Source organism: Pyrus communis, chromosome 5 (assembly GCF_041283825.1).
Source record: "Pyrus communis isolate YQ-2024b chromosome 5, ASM4128382v1, whole genome shotgun sequence".
Lineage (NCBI taxonomy): Eukaryota > Viridiplantae > Streptophyta > Magnoliopsida > Rosales > Rosaceae > Pyrus > Pyrus communis.
The window spans coordinates 15,712,694-15,737,471 of NC_142569.1; the positions used below are offsets into that span (position 1 = coordinate 15,712,694).

The window sequence follows — 24,778 nt, forward strand, 5'->3', positions numbered from 1 at the left end:
CAACCAAACGTCTTACTGCTATGGCCTCTTCACCAGTTACTTTGAATCGACAACAAAATGGCACCTGGTTATTGGACACAGGAGCTAATGCCCATGTCACTCCTGATATTCAAAATCTGGTAAATCCGAAGGAGTACAATGGTAATGAGAATATCGGTGGTGTAGGTAATGATACTGGCCTTTCCATTAAACATTATGGTTCGAATAAAATCAGTACTAAGGCTTGCTCATTTGAACTAAACAATATCCTTCATTGTCCATCCGCCTCCACTAGCCTTATTTCTAGGGGTGGTTCGGTATGGGATCCCATACCGAAACCCTTGTCCCGATTCCCAAACCGAAATTTTTGGGAATCCCAAATTCAATACCAATCCCAAACCAAATTTTCGGGAATCCCAATTTTCGGGAATCCTGAAATAATTTCGGGATTTCGGGACAAATCGGGAATCCCGAAATGTTTTTGGGCTTTTGGACTAAAATTTGACATATTATGTTTTTGGGCTAAAATTTGACATATTATGTTTTTGGGCTAAAATTAAGTTTCAATCTACCCACTACCCATTTGTGCACAAAGTTTCAATAATAACAAAGTTTCAATTTGCCCACTACACATGCATCATGCATGCAATAAAAATAAATTATGTACCAAACCCAAAACCAAAAATAATAGTTACAAGCCAAGGTTTTAAAATAAATAAAGTAACAAACTCAAAAGCAAAAATAATAGTTACAAGCCAAGGTTTTAAAATAAATAAAGTAACAAACCCAAAATCAAAAAAATTAGTTATGAGCCAAAGTTTCAATAATTAAGTTACAAACCAAAAGCTAAAAAGCAAAGCTTAAAGTCTATAAATATTGTTGGCATCTTCGGCCCCTTCGTCCCCTTGATCTTGTTGATGCTTGTGGTTGCTCCCTTCTTGTTGGTGCTTGTACTCTTCCCCTTGAGTTGTATTCTCCTCACCTCCCAAATTAGCCGTGCCTAAAACAATAAACCACAAATCATTTAAAATGAATTATAGTCTAATAGATAATAAATACTAAGAAAATAAAAGAGGAAATTAAATACTAAGAAAATAAATACTAAGAAAATAATTCTCTTATAATTAAAAAATAATATATATATATAATATTTATTTCTATTCGGTATGGGAATACCGAAAAAATGGAGATGTAATACCGAATCCCATACCGAAAATTTCGGTTTGGTTCGGGATGACATACCGAAATTTTCGGGAATTTTGGTTTGGGATTTTTTTGGTTTGGGATCGGGATTTTTTCGGTTTGGTTTGGGATTTTTGGGATTTTTTTCCAGCCCTACTTATTTCTGCCCATAAATTCACTCTTGATAACCATTGCTACCTACTAATATTTCCTCATTTTTTCCTTGTCAAGGACCTCAAGACCCAGAAGACGCTTTTCCGAGGGAGATGTGAGAATGGGTTATACCCATTTCCAAGTGGCGGTGGATTACCCCAGTATCCTATTTCAACGTTCTTAGGTGTTAGAGTCTCAGCCAAAAAATGGCATTCTCGTCTTGGTCATCCTGCGTCTTCAATTATTAAGTTTTTAATTTCAAATAATCAAGTACCAAGTCATGGTACTGCCGATGTACTGTTTTGTGATTCTTGTCCTTTGGGCAAGAGTACCAAACTTCCCTTTAGCAAGTCTGAGTCTGTGTCTCACTCTCCTTTGGAACTTTTGCATTCCGATGTGTGGTGTTCACCAGTTATATCAATTGAAGGTTTTCGTTATTATGTTTTGTTTGTCGATGATTTTTCTCGCTATTCTTGGATTTTTCCCATGAAACACAAATCTGAAGTATTTGGCATTTTTGTCACATTTAAGGCGCATGTTGAAAAAATGTTTAACACATTCATTAAAACCCTTCAATGTGATGAAGGTGGTGAGTATAAGAGTCAAGCCTTTAAACAGTTTCTTGCGACTCAAGGTATTTCCCAACGGTTTTCATGCCCTAAACATCCTGAGCAAAATGGAATGGCGGAACGAAAACATCGCCACATAGTTGAAACTAGTGTTGTCATGCTTTCCCATGCCTACATCCCTGACAAATATTGGTTTGATGCCTGTTTGACAGCCACATATCTAATTAATAGGTTACCAACTAAGGTTTTGTCAAACAAATCTCCATATGAAAAGCTATTTCATCGAACACCGATTTATGTATCCTTTAAAGTCTTTGGGTGTAAATGTTTTCCTTGGTTGACACCCTATGCCAAACACAAACTTCAACCCAAGTCTAAGTCTTGTGTTTTCTTAGGATATTCGTTGAATCACCAAGGATACAAGTGTTTGGATTTATCCACGAGACGAGTGTATTTGTCTCGCCATGTATTATTCGATGAGGATTCCTTTCCCTTCCAGGAACTTACATTTCTCAAGGAAAACGTCTGCACAAAAGGTATCTCTCCACCCTCTGAGCTTCTTTTTCATTTTTCAGATCCTCTCCCTGGTACACCAACTAACCACAGTCTAGCCCCACCCAATGTCCAACCCGCCACTACAACTAGGTTCCCAGATACTCCACCACTAAATGAACCACCTGCTCCTACTCCCAATCTTGCCCCCATTTCCAGTTCTCGTGAACCTCTCCCAAACCAAGATGAGCAAGAAATAGTTGCTGCTGTCCCTGTGAACCCAACTCCGTCACAACCTTGTGATCCCGTGCTGATTCCTGACCCCCCTCTCATTCATCCTATGACCACTCGGTCTAAAGCTGGGATACAAAAGCCAAACCCGAAATATGCTTTGTATGTTAATACTGACACTCTGGTGGCAGAACCAACATGTTTTAGTCAGGCCATAAAGCATAAAGAATGGAGGAATGCAATGGCTCAAGAATTCAGTGCCTTGCAGCGCTGTGGTACGTGGACTCTTGTGCCTTACCATCGTGCCATGAACTTATTGCCAAACAAGTGGGTTTTCAAGATTAAACGGCGTGCAGATGGCTTGATTGAGCGCCATAAGGCTAGGCTTGTGGCTAATGGCTTTCATCAACAATCAGGGATCGACTATACGGAGACCTTTAGTCCAGTTGTCAAGCATAGTACCATTAGACTTGTGTTGAGTCTGGCAGTTTCACGGAGGTGGCATGTTCGACAGTTGGACGTTCAGAATGCTTTTTTGCATGGGTATTTGAATGAGGATGTGTACATGAAGCAACCACCAGGTTTTGTTGATAACCAGTATCCTAACTATGTTTGTAAACTACAACGTAGTTTATATGGTTTAAAACAGGCGCCTAGGGCCTGGTTTCAACGATTTTCTGAGTTTCTCCTTCAGTTAGGGTTCCAAGAATCCATGTGTGACTACTCCTTGTTTGTTTTTAATCACAGAGGAGTTTATTTGATTTTGCTTATTTATGTGGATGACATATTGCTCACAGGAAACAACACTACTCAAATGGCATGGTTGATCACGAAGCTTAGCACTTTGTTTTCCATGAAAGACTTGGGTCCCCTTAGTTATTTCTTGGGCGTTCAAGCCACTTATGTTGGTCACAACCTGCATTTGACTCAATCCAAGTATGCTCTGGACTTGCTTGAGCGAACGAAGTTTAAAGATGCCAAGCCAATTTCCACTCCAGTTTCTACAGGCCAAAAATTGAGTGCTTATGTTGGTGAACCCTACAAACATCCTGAGCAATATCGTAGTGTCGTTGGTGCGTTGCAATATTTAACCATCACGAAACCGGATCTCTCATATGTTGTTAACCAGGTGTGCCAATTTATGCACTCCCCCAAGGACACTCATTGGATGGCAGTGAAACGTATCCTGCGATATTTAAAGGCCACGTATGATCATGGTCTTGTCTATAAACCTGGAGATATGCAACTGCATGCTTTTTCTGATGCCGACTATGCGGGCAATCCTGATACCCGTCACTCTACAGGAGGTTTTTGTATTTATTTGGGGTCCAATCTGGTGTCTTGGAGCTCAAAGAAACAGAAGACTGTCTCTCGGTCAAGTACAGAAGCTGAATATAGGCAACTAGCCTACACGGCTGCTGAGCTATCTTGGTTCAGGTCATTATTCAAAGACCTTCATCTGCATCTTCTTCTTCCCCACATATGGTGCGATAATGTCTCTTCCATAGCCTTAGCTTCTAATCCAGTATTTCATTCGCGGACAAAACACTTAGAGGTTGATTATCACTATGTCCGTGAGAAGGTGGTTCGAAAGCAGCTTCTGATACATTTTATTTGTTCTCAAGATCAACTCGCTGATCTGTTTACAAAGGGCTTGTCCTCCTCGCGTTTCAAGCTTTTGGTGTCCAAGCTTCCAGTTGTTTCTCGGCCTGTCAGCTTGCGGGGGGCTGTTAGACCAAGTCTGAGTTACAAGAATCCAGCTCATGTTTAAACTCTAAAGTGCCTGCCATCATTACAACTATAGTGGACATGTGATTGCTGACTCATGGACAGCAGGGAGGACAGTAACCTGGACAGAAGGAATACTGCACGTAGCTGCAATATTCCTTGACAGCAGACCTCATGTGCTCTGATGTGTTGCAGCATGGGCAGCAAGCACGCCAGTTTTAGTTTATTGTGTGTGTGTGTGTGTAAGATGTATATAAAACATCTAACTGTCATTTTGTAGGATATATAACAAAGCCTTCCCGTAAGGCTGTAAGGGTGAGTGAATTATTTATTGAGATCAGAAATTCTATCACTCCCAACCCATTTCCTCTGATTCCACAAAAACCCACCCGCCGCACTACCTTCTCGGGTCGAGGAAAAACCAAGGCAGGAGGAATCAGGATTTTCAGAAACCCAAAAATGGAGAAGAAACAAGGCTTTTTCTTTGACCTCAAGGACGAGGTGGTTCGGGGTATTGGGGTCTGATCTCGCGGACTCCCTCCGCTAGCTCCGTCGCGCATAACAACGACAAGAGGTCTGATCTGAGACTGCTGCTTGGAGTCATGGGAGCTCCTCTCGCCCCCATCTCAGCATCAATGACACTCCCATCGTCAGTCTGTCTCTCACTTTCTATCTCTAGCTTTGGGCCATTTTTTTTCCTGAGCTTCGTTTCTTCTGAGATGGCAACTGCAAAATAACAACAAAAAAAGTTTGGGGTTGCATTTGATTTTACGAAATAAAATTGATTTCATGCATTTTGATTTTGCTGCGGACTGAGACAAAGATTATAAGAGTTGGGTTTAGGGTTTTGGATTTATTTTACAAAAGTGTTTGGATTCTTTTTCCCTTTTTCTCCCAAAAAAAAAAAAAAAAAAAGTTTGGTTTGTTCTTTGCAATGGGTATGATTTGCTTCAAACTAAAAAAATTCAATTACCCAACAACTTCTGCAAATCATAAACTCAAAATGGGCATGTGGGAGGACAGAACTCGTGAGCTTGTTCAGTTTGTGAACCTTCTCGTTGCAAGCCCAGCAAACGGTGGGAGGATTGAAATCATAAACTCAAAACTGGACTCTCGCAGCGATTTGACGAGGGCGAAGGCTAATTGGATGCTCACGGTGGTGATTTGATGAGGTGGGTTCGGCTAATCTGGAAGAAGAGGTGGCGGGGGGTGAGCTAGGAGAGGAAGGTTGGGTGGAGCTAGGATGGCCAATGGTTATGGGGGGCTGGTAATTGTGGTTATTTATCTATAACCGTTTATATTTATCATCACATAAACATTTACCCGTTAGGTAATTGCCTAAATGGTTATATCTATACCCATAACCGTTTATAAACGGTTAATCATACCTATTTAACCGTAACCGTTTAATACCCGTTTATCCATTTACCTTTTTTAACCCGTTTATTTATTTATTTTACAATTATCCCTTTTTCACCCGTCTACGTGTTTTTTAACAACTTGAAAATTAAAAAAAAAAAATTGTTATAATTTTCTTTTTTCCTTAACAATTAAACACCGTTATAGGTATATTCATCATACATTTTCGTATTTTAATTTTTTAAATTCTTATACCATTCCAATAATTGAAATAATAGTTTACAGACGGTATTTTTAATTATTACCAATAAAGGTAAATATAATATTTGCTAAGTATTATTGGGTTACAAAAATTGTTTAGAAGTCATTTATGTCAAAGAATTTTTGTCAATTTCACGATTACCTGCAAGGAATTTAAATTAATTTGGCGACACTGAGAGGTGAGGGAGTGGACTAAGCCTTACCGTGGATGCGGAGAAGAGAAGGAAGGAGGGTATTGGGGACGGATGGGCAGATCGAACTTCCTTTGGGAGGAAGACAAGTAACAAAAAGGTTTTTTCTTTTTTTCTTTTTTTGATAAAAAAATGTTTTTTTAATTTTTAATTTCCACGTAGACCTCTTAATGATACGTATCATTCAGTGATTGTTTACATAGATGTCACGTCATCAGTTAATGGCATAGTTAACAGTTTGATTAACAGATGTAAGTTATTGTCCCAAAATTAACACTTTAATATTATTATGTTATATTAAATTTGTAGTTTTTCAAAATGTTAATAACAGACAGACAATACTTGAGCTATCCTATGGGGTCTACTACTATATTCTCTTTACATATTTTCACCATACAAATTTTATAAAAAGAACCATGCATTGTATTTGGTTTGTAATCTTCATCTTTATTTGTGTTCACCTCGACTACTGGCATTACTGTAATTCCAAATCTTCATCTTGAATAATTTTAGTTCAATTTGTTGTCTCTTCTCGTGAGAGTTTAGTTTCCAAGTATGACGCTTTGAAATGTGATTTGGCCTTTGTAGTTATGATTGGAATAGAGAAAATGCGTTATTGTCTAGATGTTGTTACCCAATTATGGATACAATTCATTTCGATAAAAGAATAATTAAATGATGTAATTTGCTTGTTTATGTGAGTGCTTTTGGTCAAAAGATTATGGGGGTGTTTGCAATAGTGGTATTTTGTATCAATGAGAATTTCAACTGTCACAAACTGTTATGCTACGAAGTAATGTTTTATTGGTTGAAAACAAAAGGGTTACATTCTAGGAGAAAATACATGAATGTACAAAAATAAACTCAATGTATCTAACACTGTAGGTAGAAGAATCGAACAGCAAAATAAGACTAAGTTTTTCTATTTAAAAATGTTACTCTTATGACATATTTGTATCATTATTTGTATCATCTTTCTAATTGCGATATGACTTACATGTGTAGATAGGCTCTACATCTGTTAGAGATGGTACAAATATATATTAAGTTTAACATTATTCTTTCATGTTAAGAAAATATTGTTACATTTTCTCTCTGCACGATGTCATTCATCACTCTTGTTTTCAACCATTTCTTTTTTTTTTTTTTTTTTTTTTTTTTTTTTAATACTTGAATATACTGTTTTGTTAGTCCATAAAAGATAGCACAACAGTCATATACTATCTAACCATGAATATCAGGAACTTAAAGCTGCATCTTTGAAAAGAAAAGGAAGACACGCTATATTATTACCATCAAGGTGCGTACAACGCAAAAGAGATGCAAAGCATCAACACTTCATTGTGATACTCCAGACTTAGTTGTGGCAAAGATGCTTGCATGGCTGCAGGAATCCATCAGGGTCAATGCTCCACCGTCCTCCCAAATGGTCGTCGCCTCCATCAGGACGGCTGAATTGAAACTCAATTTTGACGGGGCTTGGGATCATGATAGGAATTCAGGAGGAGTGAGTATGGTTGTCAGAGACGACGCTGGCATCTTTGTGGCAGCTGCATGCATGAACTTTCTTGACGTCTCCTCTCCCACGCAGAAGCTTTGGCTGCTAGATAATGTGTGGTTTGGGCTGTGACAAGGTGTTTTAAAAACTTACAACTCGAAGGCGATTCTCTTCGGATTGTTGGGGCGCTCTCGGATCCCTCCCTGAACTGGTCAGTGCTTGGCCAAATTGTGGAGGATACGAAAGCTTTTCTCCCCTTTCACTGAAGATTGAGATACCCCACCCACGTCTGCCGCCAAGCCCGTAGCTCACCGGCTTGCTCGTTACAGTCTATCAATTGGCAGCCATTGTGATTGGTTGGGGACTCCCCCTAACTTCATTTTGGGCCTCCTCGCTGAGGATTGCTTGTAACGTCCTGTATTACTTTGTAATCGTGTACTATCCGGCTTGAGCCTTCTTGAGTTCAACCTTCATGAATAGTACACTATCGTATCTTTAAAAATATGTACACACACACAAAAGCAACCAAAAACACGACAGTTGGCGTGCTTGGTGTTAAGCTCTAACGATGTGGGTATTGATATAGATTGAAGGGTAGTATTGTCCAAAGACTAGTTATGTTGATATGGCAAAACAGTTAGATATCTAGCTGATGTGGCAGTTAGTTAAAGTTGTTGGGGCTAATAGCTTAGAGTGTAAGATAGCTAGTGAGCTATATAAAGTGTGTAAGCTGGCATTGCAATTCAGTCAATGAAAATACACTGAAATTCATAGTCCTCTCTCTCTCTCTCCAATTCTCTCTTCCTTCTTCTTCCATTTCTGCATTTCTTTCTTTCTTTTCGTTGATAATTTATTGATACTTGTAGTACTGTTATCATGGTATCACTCGCCCGTCGATCCTCAGTGCCGATTCCGCTGTGCAATTCCTTTTGGTTGGTCGAAGGATCTTTGCTGGTTGATTAAAGTTGTTCATCGCTCATGATCAAGATTGCAGTGTATATCAGGTTCTGTGTTTCTGATTTTTCTGTGCACACCAACTGTTTGCTTGAATGCTTCAGTATCAAATTTCTGTCATTTGTATTCAAGATTGAAAGGTCGATAACCATTTTATGAAAGATTACAAGGCGATTAGCCAAAATTATTAAAGTTGTATAAGAATTGTTGAAGGTTGTCAATTTTTTACTCGAAAAAGGCCGATAACCAGAGAGTGATTTCTTGAGAAATTTGGAATTGGGTTCTTGATATTCAAGAACATAGTTTTGTGTGAAGAGCAAGTATTGTGTGAGCAAGACTAGTTGCGATTGTATTCAAAACACAGATTCTACTGTAAAGATTGAAGGGTTACTTGGTATGCTCATAGTGCGATTACAAGATGACAATTTTGTTAAATGGAGTTTTCAATTTCAGTCGGTCCTTAGAGGTTATGATCTTTTGGATCATTTCACTGGAGATGCTATACCAAGAAATTGACATAATATCATGCTGCCGTAAAGATTTTATTTGTTGAGAATTGATAATGACTAATATGGGTTACAACTATTAACCTATTAACGGTTCTAGTGCAGGAGATCCAAGCACTCTCATCATCTCATGGGTTTCATTAAAATCAGCAGGGCTTCGAACTAAAGCAAGCGTATGTATATGGGTTAACTACACTAGAAGAAGATGAAAAAGAATCGATTTTCTTCAAGAAACTGGAGAGCACAGCCAGTTTTCTACTCCCACTAGTAGAAAATATCAGTATACCAACTCAAGTAATTGACAACTTCTTTGCATGCGTCATCCATGCAATAAACAATCTTTTAATATGAGTGGCGTTTCCTGGTATGGCAATAGGCATGACCAAGGAATTGGCAATTATATATGAAGGCCAGATAAATTTATGAAGTTGCTCAAACTTGTATGCTTCAAAAAAGAAGTTATAAACTCCATGTAGGGATGGGCAAAATAACCATGGGTTTGGGTAACCGCGGTTATCCGTCTATTTAAAGTTCACGGTTACGGTGATGGGTAACCGTTCAGACGAACAAACGGTTATGGGTATAACCGTTTATATGTGAAATTTAAATGGACGGTTATGGGTATTACTCGCGGTTATAACGGGTATCCATCAGTTATGGGTATTATCTGTGGTCATAACGGGTATCCATTTACCCATTTAATTTAATATATGTAAAATTAAAAATTAAAAATACTCAAAGTCTCAAACACTTCGTCCTCCGCTCATCTCTCCCTCCTCGCTAATTGGTGTCAGTGTTCCTAAATGGGATACTAATTCAATTTATACATTTCTTTTGTAGGCCATTTTTGGTGACAACGAGTCGATGAGACTTTGTGATTGAATGTGCTAGAGCATTGGTGTTCGAAAGTGTTTAGTTTCAGAATATTTTGGAGTTTTGAATCATCTAATATTCAAGATAATGACTACTTTTTGTTTTTAGAAGCTTTACTTTGTAATCATATGAATTATAATTAAAGACTTGTTTGGGTGTAGCAGAAAAATACCATTCGTAAACTATTATTTCAATTATTGGAATTGTATGAGAACTAAAATGATTAAAATAGGGAAATGCATGCTAAAATGTACTTATAACGGTGTTTAATTTCAGAAAATGAAAATTATGACAATTTTTCTTTTGTAAGTTTCAAGTTGTTAAAAAAAAAAACATGTAGGCAGGTGAAAAATGGGTAAATGGGTAAAAAAGGGATAAACGAGTTCAAAAACGAGTAAATAGGTAAATGGTTATGGTTACATGGGTACACGGTTATGGGTATGGTTAACCGCTTATAAACGGTTATAGTTATGGGTATAACTATTTATGCAATTACCCAACGGATAAACGGTTATGCGGGTATGAACATAAACGATTATAGATAAATAATCGCAGTTACCCGCCCGTCATAACCGTTACCTATCCCTAGTTTGATGGATGTGTTTGGATAAAATGGTAAAGATTGAGACCATGGTGTATAGGCCACTTCTCTTTCTGCATATCATCAATAGAATAGTGTTTTGCTCTTTACAATTAAAAGAAAATAAAAAACTGACACCTATGCTAAGGAACGAGAAAGTTTTTTTATTGTCACAATCCTGCATGTGTTGTTACCAATCCACATATTATAATATAGTTGAATAACATAATTGATATATCATGAACCTAAAACTAGAATATATTATTGAGTGAATTAGTAATATAACGTGACAATGTTATGATCACCCAAAGTTTCTTGTAAGTGGCTTACGAAAAATACGTAAAGAAAAGTTACACACACTTGTCAAGTTGTGATTAATTTGTCAATAAAAGAGAAATAAAAGAGAAACAAAAGAGAAACGTAATTACATGCTCCTATCTGTAATTCTTGTTATACTTAAATACGATAACCTGAAACAACTTTTACTGTCTTGGATTTCAGTCAAATTTTAAAAAACCTAAGATTCACATTGATTGGAGGGTTGACTCATGTTCAGCTTGGAAAACAGTTTTATAATGTTTATACTTTGATTAGCTAAATCAAGATTAACAAAATTAAATTTCTAAAAAGTTAACTTCCCAACCCAAACACCGACCAAACACATCCATGTGATTATGTTAAGAGTACTATTAATCCCTGTTAATCTCCTAATCTCAAAAACCATGCACAAAACTCTTGATAACAGCAGAATTTTGCACACCGTCCACACCGACCCATATGAGTTTTCTCCTCTCCAATGCAAATGGTACGTTTCTTTATCCTTTTTTTTTTAATCACTTAAGAGTCTTGGTACATTTCATAGTTGCTAACAAAACTCGTAGCATTTCTCTATAAATACCAACACCGATCTGCTATGAAACCACCAGTGAAAAATCAGAGTTAATTAATCGCCATTTCCGACATTAGATAAAGCTCAAACCTTTCTTTTCGATTCGATTACACTTTCGTTTTGCTAGCATGGAAGATCAGTACCCGAAAGAGAGTCAGACACATGCCAAGGGAGCAGAAGAAGAAGCTCAGGGTTGTGGGATGCTTGATTTCTTGAAAAAGAAGGACAATCAGAAACCCCACCAGGAGCAGGAGCAGCACAAGCACACTACTTTAGCTGAAAAGCTCTACCACCATAACGGCGACTCTAGCTCGGTGAGTCTCGTTGATTTGGTTATCAAAAAATTAAACTCTGAACACAATTTGTATCAATGATTCCTGTGGACATCGAAATTTCGGAACTTTTCGTGTTTACAATTCCACAAGTGTTTGATGCACCATACAAACATTGATTTGTTTTCTCCTTTCACACTTCTCCCCTTGTTCCTCTTTGTTGATTCTTCTTTGATTTATTCAATCAAAAGGTTTGGGAAAAAAAATTGCATGCAAAAATCACTTTTTTTTAACTTCAAATGCAGAACATGCGTGCTTAGTCCCTTTTCTTTCCTTCAAGAATCGGATTTTCAATCTTCACTGATAAAATATTTGTTGCTTGTTTTTCCAGTCTAGCAGTGACGAAGAAGGTGGGGAGAAGAAAAAGAAGGGACTTAAGGGTAAGATCAAGGAGAAAATATCAAGTAACAAGGAAGAGGGAGATGCTTGCCACACATCCATTCCAGCGAAGAATGGACACGCTGATGAGAAGGGATTTGTAGAGAAAATCAAAGACAAGCTTCCGCGACAGCACAAGGAGGCCGAACATGTTGCTGAGGAGAAGCGATTTGTCAAGAAAATCGCAGAAAAGCTTCCGGGAGAGGACAAGGAGGCTGAACATCATGCTCCTGCAGAGTATCATGCTCCGGATGGGCATTCCCACGACAGCGAGGCAAAGAAAGGGATCTTGGAAAAGATTAAGGACAAGCTCCCTGGGAGTCACAAGACTGAAGAGGAGAAGCACAAGGAGAATTAGCATGCACGATGCAGCCAATAAAAGATGTAGTGGTTTTGATGTTTGCTTGTAGCCTGTGTGTTTTGTTTTAGGGTTTTTCCGTACTTGTACAACTGTTTGCTTATAATGTGTTTTATATTTATGGTCCTTTCATCCTTTGTATTGTGGAAGTGCTTCATGTTCTTTTTAGCATTCAGTTAAATTTCTGCCTGCAGGCCTTCTCTTTCCTATATATTTACCTTCTTTCTCGTTTTTACTTAAAAATTCTTTATTTAAGCTCTTAAGCAAGGACATTCTATTTTCGCGATGTAATCCAAAACCATTCAGCTTTTAAGTTCCTTCTAAAGAATCATTCATACAAAAAATTAGCCAACTAAATACTTGTTGAGCAATTTGAAATTTGCATCCTTAATGCCTTTGAAATGACCGAGATTAACCAACTAAATAACCGCTGAACAATTTGATATTTGCATCTTCGTTTTATCAAACGGTTTGCGTTTTTGGCACATTTTAGATGATTCTTTGAAAACTAGATGAATTAGCATTGGAGGGCCTAAAGTATAGACAGTTTCTGTCATTGAACTGCATTGACGGATGTGAGCATTTTTTTTCTACGATAAGGACATCCTTGACATAAACTCATCCTTAATGCCTTAGAAATGTTATTTTCCATGACAAATTTCACTGCATTTACCTTGGCTAAAGTCGCCTAACATCAAAATTATTATCAAAACTTATATAAGAGCATCTAAAGTTCTGAATCAACATTTTCATCTACCAAACAGAAGATATATGTGCCATACATTCAAGCAACAAATTGATTACAATGCATCTTTTTACAAATCCATTCTACAGAAACGAATGGAAGGCAACAATTACTCGCTTTCTTCTCTTGTTTTCTACACAAATGAAAAATCTACAAAGAGGTCGAAGTCATTGTTACAAAATTCGAAGTCCGATAGACATCAAGGTAATCTAAGCAGTTAAAATGATACAATTAATCCACACTAACATTGTCAAAAAGATTACTAATGATAAACAGAACACAGCATTCAGTCGTAGACACAATAATCTGTCAAATTTGAGTGCTTGCCTAGTGTGCTTCCTCTAAGAGTGACAGAGCATCTGATTCTCTCATAAAACTTGGACTTCACTAGTTTTCCCAAAATGTAGGCTCTTGACCTCACAACAAACGTCAGATTCAGCGGTATTACCACTCTCTGCTGATCCTCCTTAACATCTTGAATAACTGAAATTCCCCCGTAAAGAGCCACTTGGTACCCTAGCACAACCGTCCTTATTGTCCGATGCGTCTTCCTTGCTTGGTAGAAGTTTTCAATCTGTTTCATTTCATCGGAAAAAGGTCTAAGATAAAAAATCAACAAAGGAAATAAAGACTTCCAAACTCTCTGTAAACTAACCGAAAAGCGCTTAAAGCTAGGGAGTGATCTTGCTATCAGTTCCGAATAAAAATCTCGATCACTAAAAGCAGTACGTCCAGTTTAACCTTTGTAAGTTCTTGATTTTTGTAGTAATTCCTATGTTTTCATGTACATTACTTGCATTGCCTTCCTTCTAGTTTACTGACCACCCAAAAAATAAAATAAATAACAATCAAGGGTTAGATTAGTGCATCTCCAAAGTAGATATCATATTGTCAAAATCAACACTAACAGTAGAAACCGACAACAACAATATTTTCCAACCGAAAAGCCAAATATGATGTTGCATAACATGGATTGATAGCCCTTACCCTTGTTACCAAAATTGATAGCAGCTTCAAATCATTTTTTTAATTGATTATTAAATGCATTTAATTAATTTAATTAGTTTTTTTTAACATTTATTATAATAGTTTAATTTAACATATCGGATGGAGATCAAAATTTTGAAAGATATCAAAATGCTACATAAGATCATCTCCAAAGGAGATGTTAAATTTTGAACACAAAATTTAAATTTGATGGTTTATGTGGCATTTTGACATATTTTAATGTTTCACTCTCCACCCGATGTGTCAATTTAAATTATTATTTTATTAAATTAATTTTTCTCTTAATTTCTATTTTATATTTTAAATATTACATATATAAATAATTCATACTAATTAACAACAAAATACTAATACAAATAATCCAATAAAATACAACCCTTAATTGAAAATATTAATTAAAAACAAAATATTTGTGAACATGCCTCAAATTTTATTAGACTCCTCCGCTTGCTTAGAAGATGAGTCTGAAAAAAATTGAGGCATGTCAACCACGAGCTGCTGGCTCAGTGGTAAATGACAGACTACGAGACTTCCTTAAAACTAAAAATTTGAGGTATCGGCTTCGAAACCTGCTGCTGATGTGGAAGTCAAACTTCTAGCCATGAGGAGACTAAAATGTCTCTGTAAGTCTTTTCGGCTCTCGAAAAGAATAGATAACTCTAACTTACCACCAATTGTCCCCATTTTTAAAATGAAAAAAAAAAAGAGAAAAAAAGAAAATTTGAGGCATGTCCACAAAATAAAGTAGGATACCTATTGAAGAATGAATAAGTGTATTTCACAAAGTTGAAAAGTACTTGTTGATTAAAAAAAGAAGAAAGAGGGTAGCGTATAAAACAAACTCTACAGTCAGCAATCCAATAATAAAAGACATATAATAATAAATGACATTTAATTATTAATAAAAGACATTTACTAATTAATAATTTTTTTTTTTTTTTTTTTGGGAAGCTGGTGTCAAATGGGACAGCAAGCCCCTTTGTTACCATTCATTGTCATACCATATAAGATTTAATATTTCGGTTGGAAAAAATTAGCTACTGTCTTTTTTTATTGTTATAGCTTATGTAGAGATTTTGTTATTTCATTTGGAGATGCTCTAAACTGTCAAATTTAAATCTTATATTTAAAATTTGACATATACTAAAAGAGACGCTCTAAGTCAATGCTGAGTAAAAAGACGTGAGCCACAAGATAAGAAAGTTGGAATCATCACCCGACTTTTGGTGGTCCTATAAGACTTTAACCTATTAAAAGATGAACAAATAGTCAAAAAGTGGATTCTGATTCTCCATTGAAATCCATCAAGCTTTGGAATTTAACACTCTTATGTTTGATAACAATAGCATATATAGTAATGCATATTGACAAATATGATTTCGAAACTAATCGAGTAGATTTGGTCACGGTTATCACAAAGGAAGAATTCTCAAGTTTTTTATGTGGACATTATATCGTTATGTGTCGTTACCAATAACAACAAACCCTAAATAACCCACCTCACAAAGAATTTGTTTTACTGATTTTTCGAGCTGGACAACATAATACATGAATCTAAATTAGTAACGCCATTCGAAAATATTTCAAAAAAAATTTTGAAATAGGTCTAATTTTATAGACTACATTGTGAAATAAGTACAATTTTTAATGACTTTTAACTTTTAAAATAGATCCAATTCTTAATTACTTTGAACCTATATAAAAAAAAATTCCATATTTCAATGTTGCTAGACTCACAGCACGCATGACCATTTTTCACATTAGGACAGTAAAATTTGGGCCACGCATCCCAATAGAGATGTTTGTATTTAAGGTGTTGGGGGTTTTCATGGGCCTGGCTTCTCTGCTTTTCTAGTTTTTATACACTCTTATTTCCTCATATTTGTGCGATTACAGTTAAATCATGTTAATATTTTTTATATCACTATTATTTTTTATCTTATTATTTTTATAAAAAAATTAATATAAAATATTAATATGATTTAACCGTGATCGTATAAAATAGAAGAAGATAAAAATATACGGAACGGAAAGGGCAGACAAGCCGGGTCCCTTCATGCTTCGGCAGCACAAACAGCTTTTTCAGTGACCCCAATAAAGACAACTGAGAGGACACATCAAAATTTTCAAACCTTCATCTGCTGTCCCAACTCCCAACGTCTGCCGTTTTGACCAAACCGAAACCATATTTATAAATATTTTAATTTTCAACCGGCAAAGTACAAACCCCTTTAACGTTGGAACGCACTCTTAACTATGGCAAGTTAAATTGACAAAATTACCCATGTACAAAATATGAATTAGGTTAGAATCCCCTTGTTATCTATGGCAGAACGGACATCACGCACCTGGCCGGACGCAACCTTGAGCTGGTAATAGTGGAGCTCCAATGGAGTAGACGTGACGTGGACGCCGAAGAATGTCGCGGGATTCTTGTAAGATATCCTGACCGTCGAATTCAACGATAGCATGTCCGTCGAGACCCCCGTCCTGTCGCTCCCCGCCTGTATATTTAAACTCTCGAACACAATATTCTGCTAGCCCCCAGGAAAAAAGAAACAAAACCTAACGCCGTCAGACAAAATGAAATCAAATCCCCGTCAACCGAGTCAACTCGGTCCATTACCGTGTAAAAAAAGTAAAACCTAAAAGTTACTCCGGCAAGCTTTATTATCTCCATGTCCGTGTTCACATTGTATTTATTTCTGAGTTTCTAAATTTTCAATTGAACAAACAAAAAAAAATTCAAGTATATCTAAACGTCTCGTTTGAGACGTTTCGGTTATTTTTTACATTTGAATTGAATAAATGAACAGATATTCAAGTAAATATAAATTAGACATCTCCCCTTGCACATTAATCATGTTTATTTCTGTTATTTTAATTGAATAAATCATAGAGGATTAAGTAACTAAAATAAACGTTAGAGCAAAATGAAAAGGAAGGTCGGAAATCATTTACCTTAACGATGACTCGAGGCTCGTAAGCCTTGCTGGCGCCCCACAAGATCAAAGAAAACACCGTGAAGAGCACAACGAACAGCAATGCGAAGCAGAAGTACAACCTAATATTAAGCGCGGGGCCGCCGTCGTCGAATGCGGAGTCATTTTCGTCGCCTTCGGACAATTCCACTTCGTCCCCGCGCTGCAGCTTTCGCCAGGCGGACATGCTGCCGGGGTTTTTCAGGGAGGCGGAGAATCTCGACGTGGAGGACTCGCGGGAGTGGTGGATAGGGGAGCAGTGATAGTAGTGGTGCTGCGGCGACCCAACAGGACTCGAGCCGTACGACATCTTCTCGACGTCGTGGTTGGAGGGGCTCTGGACGTAGTAAATCGGACGGCGAGGCGACCGCGGCGGCGTCAACTGCTCCACGCTCATCGTCACATCCGAATCCGACTTTTGGTGCATTATCGTCTATCGTTCGGGGACGTCAGTGTAATTTTGGTAAAGTTCGGGGACTGAAATAAAAAGCACAGAGCCACAGAGGTCTTCACACTTCGTCTCTGATTTCTGCGGTTTCGTTCGTTGTTTGGTTCTTGAGGACAATGGGAAGGAGTTGCACTGTGCGTTTTGTTCACGCCTGATTATATTTGCAGGGTATCTGCCGTTGGATTTGATCGGACGGTAAGGATGAGGTGATCTAGGGGGCACGTTATTTAAGGAAATGTGCTTTGGTGGTATTGATGAATGGTGGAGGGCGAAAGGATGAGGTTTTTGGTAAGGTGACAGAAAGTGGAAATGTCCGCGTTATTTGACCCCCTGTTTTCTGTGGATTTGTTAACTTTTCCAGTTGTTACCATACATGCAAATTAATTAATCTCATTACCTTATAGTGAATGTAATTAGCCAAAGTTCATTGAACCTGTACTAGGACTAGGGGTGGGCACGGTACGGTTCGGTGCAATTCCACCCCTAAATTGGAATCGCAACCGAAATATATTAACGGTTCAATTCGGTGCGGTTCCACTTAAATTTATGACTAGAACATTACGGTTTGGTCTACACCGGTTCCGATTCGGTTCTTGCCGGTTTACGGTTCCTAATAATAAATTATTTGAATACCAAATCATTATGCATTCAAATACATCTTCTAAAACTGATTACATAAAGTTGCATACAACACATCTTTTTTAATGCAAATGTTTTTGGTAGTGGCACCAAATCAACAAAAAGAGACAACTAAAATACATATGCACTGGTCAATCAGTCAACAAACAAAAAAATGATGAAACAAATTGCAAGTTTTCAGACTTCAGAGAGCAAGCAAGAAGCAGCAGCTCCTGTACACAATTTTTCAACCTATTTTTCAACCTATTATACCATGACATGTGTGTGTGTGTATATAATTTATTTATTTATTATTAATAAAACGGTTCGGTTCGGTTCGGCCGGTTCTTGGTCATTCGAAACCGGAACCGGAACCGGTTTGAACGGTTCGGTTCGGTTTTTCACTCAAAGTTGACTTTTCCGGTCAACACGGTTTTTTTCGGTTTTTTTTCTTACGGTTCGATGCGGTTTTGCGGTTTGGCGGTTTTTATGCCCACCCCTAACTAGGACGAACGAGGTCTTCTTTCTACATTAAAAATCGAATTTAAATTCTTATAATTATAGTACTTTTTTTTTAATCAAGAAAAATATATTAAAAGGAAAACCCTCGAGTACAACCGTTACCTACAGAATCAAACTGAAGAGCAAGAAGAGAAAATGAAGGAATACAATCATCCCAAGTATGACAATCAGTAATAAGAAGGCATTGGCGAGCGAAGACATCCACCACAAAGTTAGCATCTCTACAAGTATGTTTCCAGTCAATGGAATCAAAATTGGTTGCCGTCCCCTTGATATCTTCAATAATAGAAACCAGATTCCATGAAGTCACACCCTGGTCCAACACTGACTGAATGACCAACTTAAAGTCACCTTCAACCATAATCTTTGTATAGCCCTTCCTCTAAGCAAAAAGAAGGCCCTCTTTGAGAGCCTTAGCCTCCATTTCATAAATAGTGGCACCATCCAAATTTAAAGTTCCACCTCCAATAATCTACCCATTATGATTCCTTAAAACAAATCCCGTCACCGCCTTGTCCCGAACCGCCGAACTTACAAAATTTAACTTAATAGAACTCTTATCCGGCAGATGCCATTTAACAATTGTGGAAGTATCATTAGTATTTCTTCTCTAACCTTTACCATTGGCTTTAAGATATCACTCACCCATAGATATAGCCAATAACTTAGATCTTGCCGAGATGGGCAAAACATTTCTTAACACCATATTATTATAGTTATTCCAAATTTGCCAACAAAGGAGCAAACACAAGCTCAATTCACTAGGAACTTCCTTATCAACATGCTTTAAAGAATTTAGCCAGTCTACTGCCGAGTCGAAGTTAGCATTAGTGAAATTGCCCAGCTTAATTGAACAAATGTCCCAAATCAATTTGATGACACCACAATGAAAAAATAAATGCTTTTGATCCTCGACTACGAAATTACAAAAATGACACAACTTATCACTATTAATTACAATATGACTTAATCTTTTTCTAGTTTGAAGTCTATCACGAATGAACAACCACGCAAACATCTTAACTTTAAGAGGGATATTAAGTTTCCACATCTTATTAATGAACTTATGCTTTGTAGATTGAGTCAACATCCCTTTCTGGATCCAAGTAGCTGATTTAACAGAGAACTTACAATTTGTATTTGGACCCCAAACTAGCACATCTTTGGAATCCTGCAAGGGAATTATAATATTACAAATTTTCCTCACAATTTCATTACTAACCACTTGCGAAAGTTTTCTCCTATCCCAACAATAATTATCAATAAATTCACCAACTTTCAAGACCCAATTAATGTTTTGGTTGTCAATATTAGGTAAGAGATAGAATAACAGGTAAAGAAAAACTCAATGTGGGACCAGAACAAAATGTCCTTATCATTACCCAATCTCCATCTCATACCGTTAAGAATAACATCTCTACTTTTCAAGATACATTTCCAAGCAAAAGAATGATTTTGTATAATTTTATTATTTAGAAAATTTTCCTTTTTACGATACTTACTTTTAACTAACTTCATCCACCAGTAATCCTCCTAAGTCATTACCTTCCAACCCAACTTAGCAAGACAAACATTATTAGAATGATCAAGTCTTCTAACTCCCAAACCTCCCACTTTCTTAGGAGCACAAACCGAATCTCAAGCCATTGGAAAGATTTTCTTGTCCCTATCCCAGAAAAAATCCCTACACTCTTTATTAAGCTTATTGACAATCCTGTCAGGACACTTAAAGCAAGACATAACATGATTAGGCATACCCATTAGATTAGAGTTAATTAAAGTAAGCCTCCTTGCTCTTGAAAGAGTGCTTGCTTTCCAACCAGCTAATTTTTGCTTAACCCTCTTAAGTAGCACATTACCATTAACTTGGTCTTTCCATAAAACAATATTATGAATTCCTAGATACTTACCTATAGTAGTTTTATAATGAATATTTAAAATATTAACAATATCAATTCCAGTTGAAGAAGTGGTATTCTTGGAAAAATACAAGGAAGACTTATGAAAGTTTATTTGTTGACCCGCCTCTTTAGAAAACATATTAAGTATTTGAAGAATATTCCTCGCACCCCTCGGCGTGGCCTTAGCAAACAGGAGACAATCATTTGCAAACACTACATTTGAGATTTTAAATCCTCCACTACTACAAAACCCTTTATTAGTGTCGCTATGATAATCGACAAGGAACTTATATTACTGTAGGATATTAAGCAAAATCCAATAGAAAATGGATGCAGTGACGGATATAATAAGCGACATAATTGCTAGCGTCAGGAAATGAATTTTCCAACAGAAAATACCCTAAAACCGATAGAAATTGTGTCGGATATAACCGACAGAGAATATATTAATAATGAATAAATAAGAGTATTCTTTGTCGGATAAAACTGACAACAAATACTCTAAAACCGACAGAACTTGTGTCGGATATAACCGACAGAGAATTTATTAATAATGAATATAGAGCATACTCCATCGAATAAAACTTACAGAAAATATATTAATAATAAAAAAAATATAGACCACTAAGAAACAAAACCTCTCATACAATGGACAAAAACAAAGGAAAACAAAAGCATAATCAACCCTAAAACCGGCGAAACCAAGAGATAAGATTACTTCCTCATCTTGCATGTTTTTCTCTCCAGATGGTTCGATCCTAGATTCCTATATACAGAGACTCGTCATCCCAACTCATTGATATCTCCCCAAAGAAATCAATCTCTTGCTGCACTTTGTAATCTACCCTTGTGCTATATATGCACAAAATCTGCAGGTTCTGCGACCATCATGAACTAACCATATGATGAAAAGCGAATTGATCTAGCAGCACCCAAGTTATTCTTCAGAACGGCAACTGGCAATGAAAGATTTGTATATAGTTAGTAATAGTCTGGAATGACAAAAAAAAAAAAAAAAAAAAAAACGGAGTTGTTTAGAGTTAGTAAACGGTTCCCATCTTTGAAAATACAACCTGGAAAATGCTTTTAGGTGTAAATTTGGAATTTAGAAGCACAACTGCTCTGCTAACACGAAGTTAAGGTATACTGAAAAATAAACAAAAAGTAGATATTGTTATAAAAGGAATAAAGTTTGAGAGATAACCTTTTAAGTGGTGGGTGCAATGTAGATGTAAAATGCCACACTAAAATTATAGCACAGGCAGATAACAAATAAAAAAACAGAGGAGTAGATGATGTTACTGATATTTTTCTCTAGTTTTCTTTCTTCTTCTTATTTTCTTGTAACTTACAAACATGCGGAGTGCTCTATTTATAGAGCGTCTCCAAACTGATGCAGTTAATGCATCCTGAAATTTAAAACGTATCCTCTGACATTACAATTCACTTTCCAATTTCACTTTGCATGGGCATTGAAAACTTTGCCCATGCAGAAGACTTTTGCTTTTGTGGGCATTCATTGCCATCAAACATTAGACTTTTCAACACTCCCCCTTGGATGCCCACATATCAACATGAGTTGCCTCGTTAAAACCTTGCTTGGAAAAACCCAGTGGGAAAAAACCATAGCGAAGGAAAAAGAGTACAACTTTTCCTGGATCGTTGATATAGTGTCAAGTATGCTTATGTTGCCTCGTTAAAACCTTGATAGGAAAAACCCAGTGGGAAAAATCCTAATCGAAGGAAAAAGAGTACAACAAGCATGTATCAGGGATGCTCCCCCTGATATGTATCTCCCCCTGATTCCGCATTTTCCAAATTTAGCTGTTTGGTAAGTCGACGTAATCCGATGCCTTGTACTAACTTCTGAAATGTGCACTTTGGTAGAGATTTGGTGAACAAGTCTGCCAGATTTTCATTTGAACGGATTTGTCTGACTTCAATAACTTTAGCCTTCTGAAGCTCATGTGCACTGAAAAACTTTGGAGATATGTGTTTAGTCTTATCGCCCTTGATGAATCCTTCCTTCATTTGGGCAACACAGGCTGCATTATCTTCATGGATGACAGTTGGATTGTCTGTCTTCGAAGTTAGACCACATGAATTCCGGATATGATGGATCATTGATCTTAACCAAGAACATTCACGACTTGCTTCATGTAAAGCAAGTATTTCTGAATGATTTGAAGATGTAGCAACTAATGTTTGCTTGGTTGAGCGCCATGAGATTGCTGTATCTCCATTCTTAAACACATATCCAGTTTGTGAGCGGGCTTTATGCGGATCAGAGAGGAAGCCAGCATCTGCATATCCAACAAGGACCTGGTCATCTGTGGAGTCCTTTGAGTAGAAGAGACCCATGTCTGTTGTCCCACGAAGGTATCGCAATACATCTTTGATACCCTTCCAATGGCGAATTGTTGGAGCAGAGCTATACCTTGCTAACAAATTAACTGAAAAAGCTATATCTGGTCTAGTACATTGTGCTAAATACAACAAAGCACCTACTGCACTCAGATATGGTACTTCTGGACCAAGGACCAGCTCATCATCTTCTTTTGGACGAAATGGATCTTTCTTAATGTCCAAAGAACGAACGACCATTGGCGTGCTTAGTGGATAAGCCTTATCCATACCAAATCGCTTCAGAATTTTTTCAATGTAAGCTGATTGGTGGACCAAAATTCCACTAGCACAATGCTCGATCTGCAGGCCGAGACAATATTTCGTTTTTCCAAGGTCTTTCATTTCAAATTCGCTTTTCAGATATTCAGCAGTTTTATGGAGCTCTTCAGGAGTCCCAACTAGATTCATATCATCAACATATACTGCCACTATAGCGAATCCAGAATTGGATTTCTTAATGAACACACAAGGGCAAATAACATTGTTGATATACCCTTCTTTGATCAAATACTCACTGAGACGATTATACCACATTCGTCCAGATTGCTTCAGACCATACAATGATCGCCTCAATTTGATCGAGAGCATACCTCGTGGTTTATTACTTGTTTCAGGCAACTTAAGTCCTTCTGGGACTTTCATATAGATGTCAGTATCTAATTCTCCATATAGATACGCAGTGATGACATCCATAAGTCGCATGTCAAGTCTTTCTGAAACCACTAAACTTATTAAGTAACGGAACGTAATTGCGTCCATTACAGGAGAGTATGTCTCCTCATAATCAATTCCAGGTCTTTGAGAAAAACCTTGTGCAACGAGTCGTGCTTTGTATCTTGCGATCTCGTTTTTCTCATTGCGTTTCCTTGTGAATACCCATTTGTAACCCACGGGGTTTACACTAGGCGGGGTTTGGACTACTGGTCCAAAAACATTCCGCTTTTCCAAGGAATTTAATTCTGCCTGGATTGCATCTTTCCACTTAGGCCAATCCTGTCTCTGTTTGCATTCATCAACAGAACGGGGCTCAATATCATCACTTAAGATGATTTCAGTGGCTACTGCAAATGCAAACATATCATCGATGATTATTTCATTTCGATCCCACAATTCATTTGTACATGCATAATTTATGGAGATTTCTTTGCTTTCATGTACTTCTGTCTCTTCAGGGACAGATGTCTCATCAAGGACATTTTCTTTTTCTGGAAGTCCAGAATGATGAATTGTGGATGTATCATTCATTTTCTCTTCCTGAATGATTTCATTTGGATTCAGTTGTGCCCTCGACTTTCTCTTTCGAGGAGCTGAATCTTTTGAACCTTGGGGTCTACCACGCTTCAGGCGTGCACCAGATGAATCATTTGCTGCCACTTTATTTTGTCCAACAGGGACATCAATTCTTGCAGGTGCATTTGCAGCTGGTATATGTGATTTTGTCACTTTCATAGCATCATTAAATGCATCTGGCATTTGATTGGCAATGCTTTGAAGATGAACGATCCTTCTCACTTCATTTTCACATTGAATGTTGCGAGGATCAAAATGAGACAAGGTGGGAACAACCCATGTCAGCTCTTTCCGTTCTTCTGGAACGGTCTTTTCTCCCCCTAACAACGGGAAAATTGTCTCATCA

General features: G+C 37.2%; 2 protein-coding genes and 1 long non-coding RNA gene across 5 annotated transcripts; 2 read left to right on the forward strand and 1 right to left on the reverse strand.

Annotated features, from left to right (window-relative positions):
• Nucleotides 1-8,322: 8,322 nt before the first annotated feature.
• On the forward strand, nt 8,323-10,126 carry LOC148696864 (uncharacterized). Of its 2 annotated transcripts, XR_015962034.1 has the most exons (3): nt 8,323-8,647; nt 9,209-9,397; nt 9,944-10,126. It is a non-coding gene; the product is annotated as an uncharacterized LOC148696864 (long non-coding RNA). The 2 variants fall into 2 exon arrangements; XR_015962033.1 differs by lacking the exon at nt 9,944-10,126 and having other exon boundaries at nt 9,209-9,627.
• A 1,027-nt stretch (nt 10,127-11,153) lies between these two features.
• LOC137724540 (uncharacterized) lies at nt 11,154-12,617 on the forward strand. The gene is made up of 2 exons (XM_088694559.1): nt 11,154-11,759; nt 12,109-12,617. The coding sequence occupies exons 1-2, from the start codon at nt 11,574-11,576 to the stop codon at nt 12,511-12,513; spliced, it is 591 nt and encodes a 196-aa protein (XP_088550685.1). The 5' UTR covers nt 11,154-11,573; the 3' UTR covers nt 12,514-12,617.
• Nucleotides 12,618-13,249: 632 nt separating this feature from the next.
• Nucleotides 13,250-18,009, reverse strand: LOC137727036 (uncharacterized). 2 transcript variants are annotated; one of them, XM_088694560.1, is made up of 3 exons: nt 17,228-18,009; nt 16,615-16,803; nt 13,250-13,832 (listed from the first exon to the last, which is right to left on the reverse strand). In XM_088694560.1, the coding sequence occupies exons 1-3, from the start codon at nt 17,672-17,674 to the stop codon at nt 13,545-13,547; spliced, it is 924 nt and encodes a 307-aa protein (XP_088550686.1). In that variant the 5' UTR covers nt 17,675-18,009; the 3' UTR covers nt 13,250-13,544. The 2 variants fall into 2 exon arrangements, with proteins under 2 accessions (XP_088550686.1, XP_068322081.2); XM_068465980.2 differs by having other exon boundaries at nt 16,615-16,800; nt 17,228-18,000.
• Nucleotides 18,010-24,778: the final 6,769 nt, after the last annotated feature.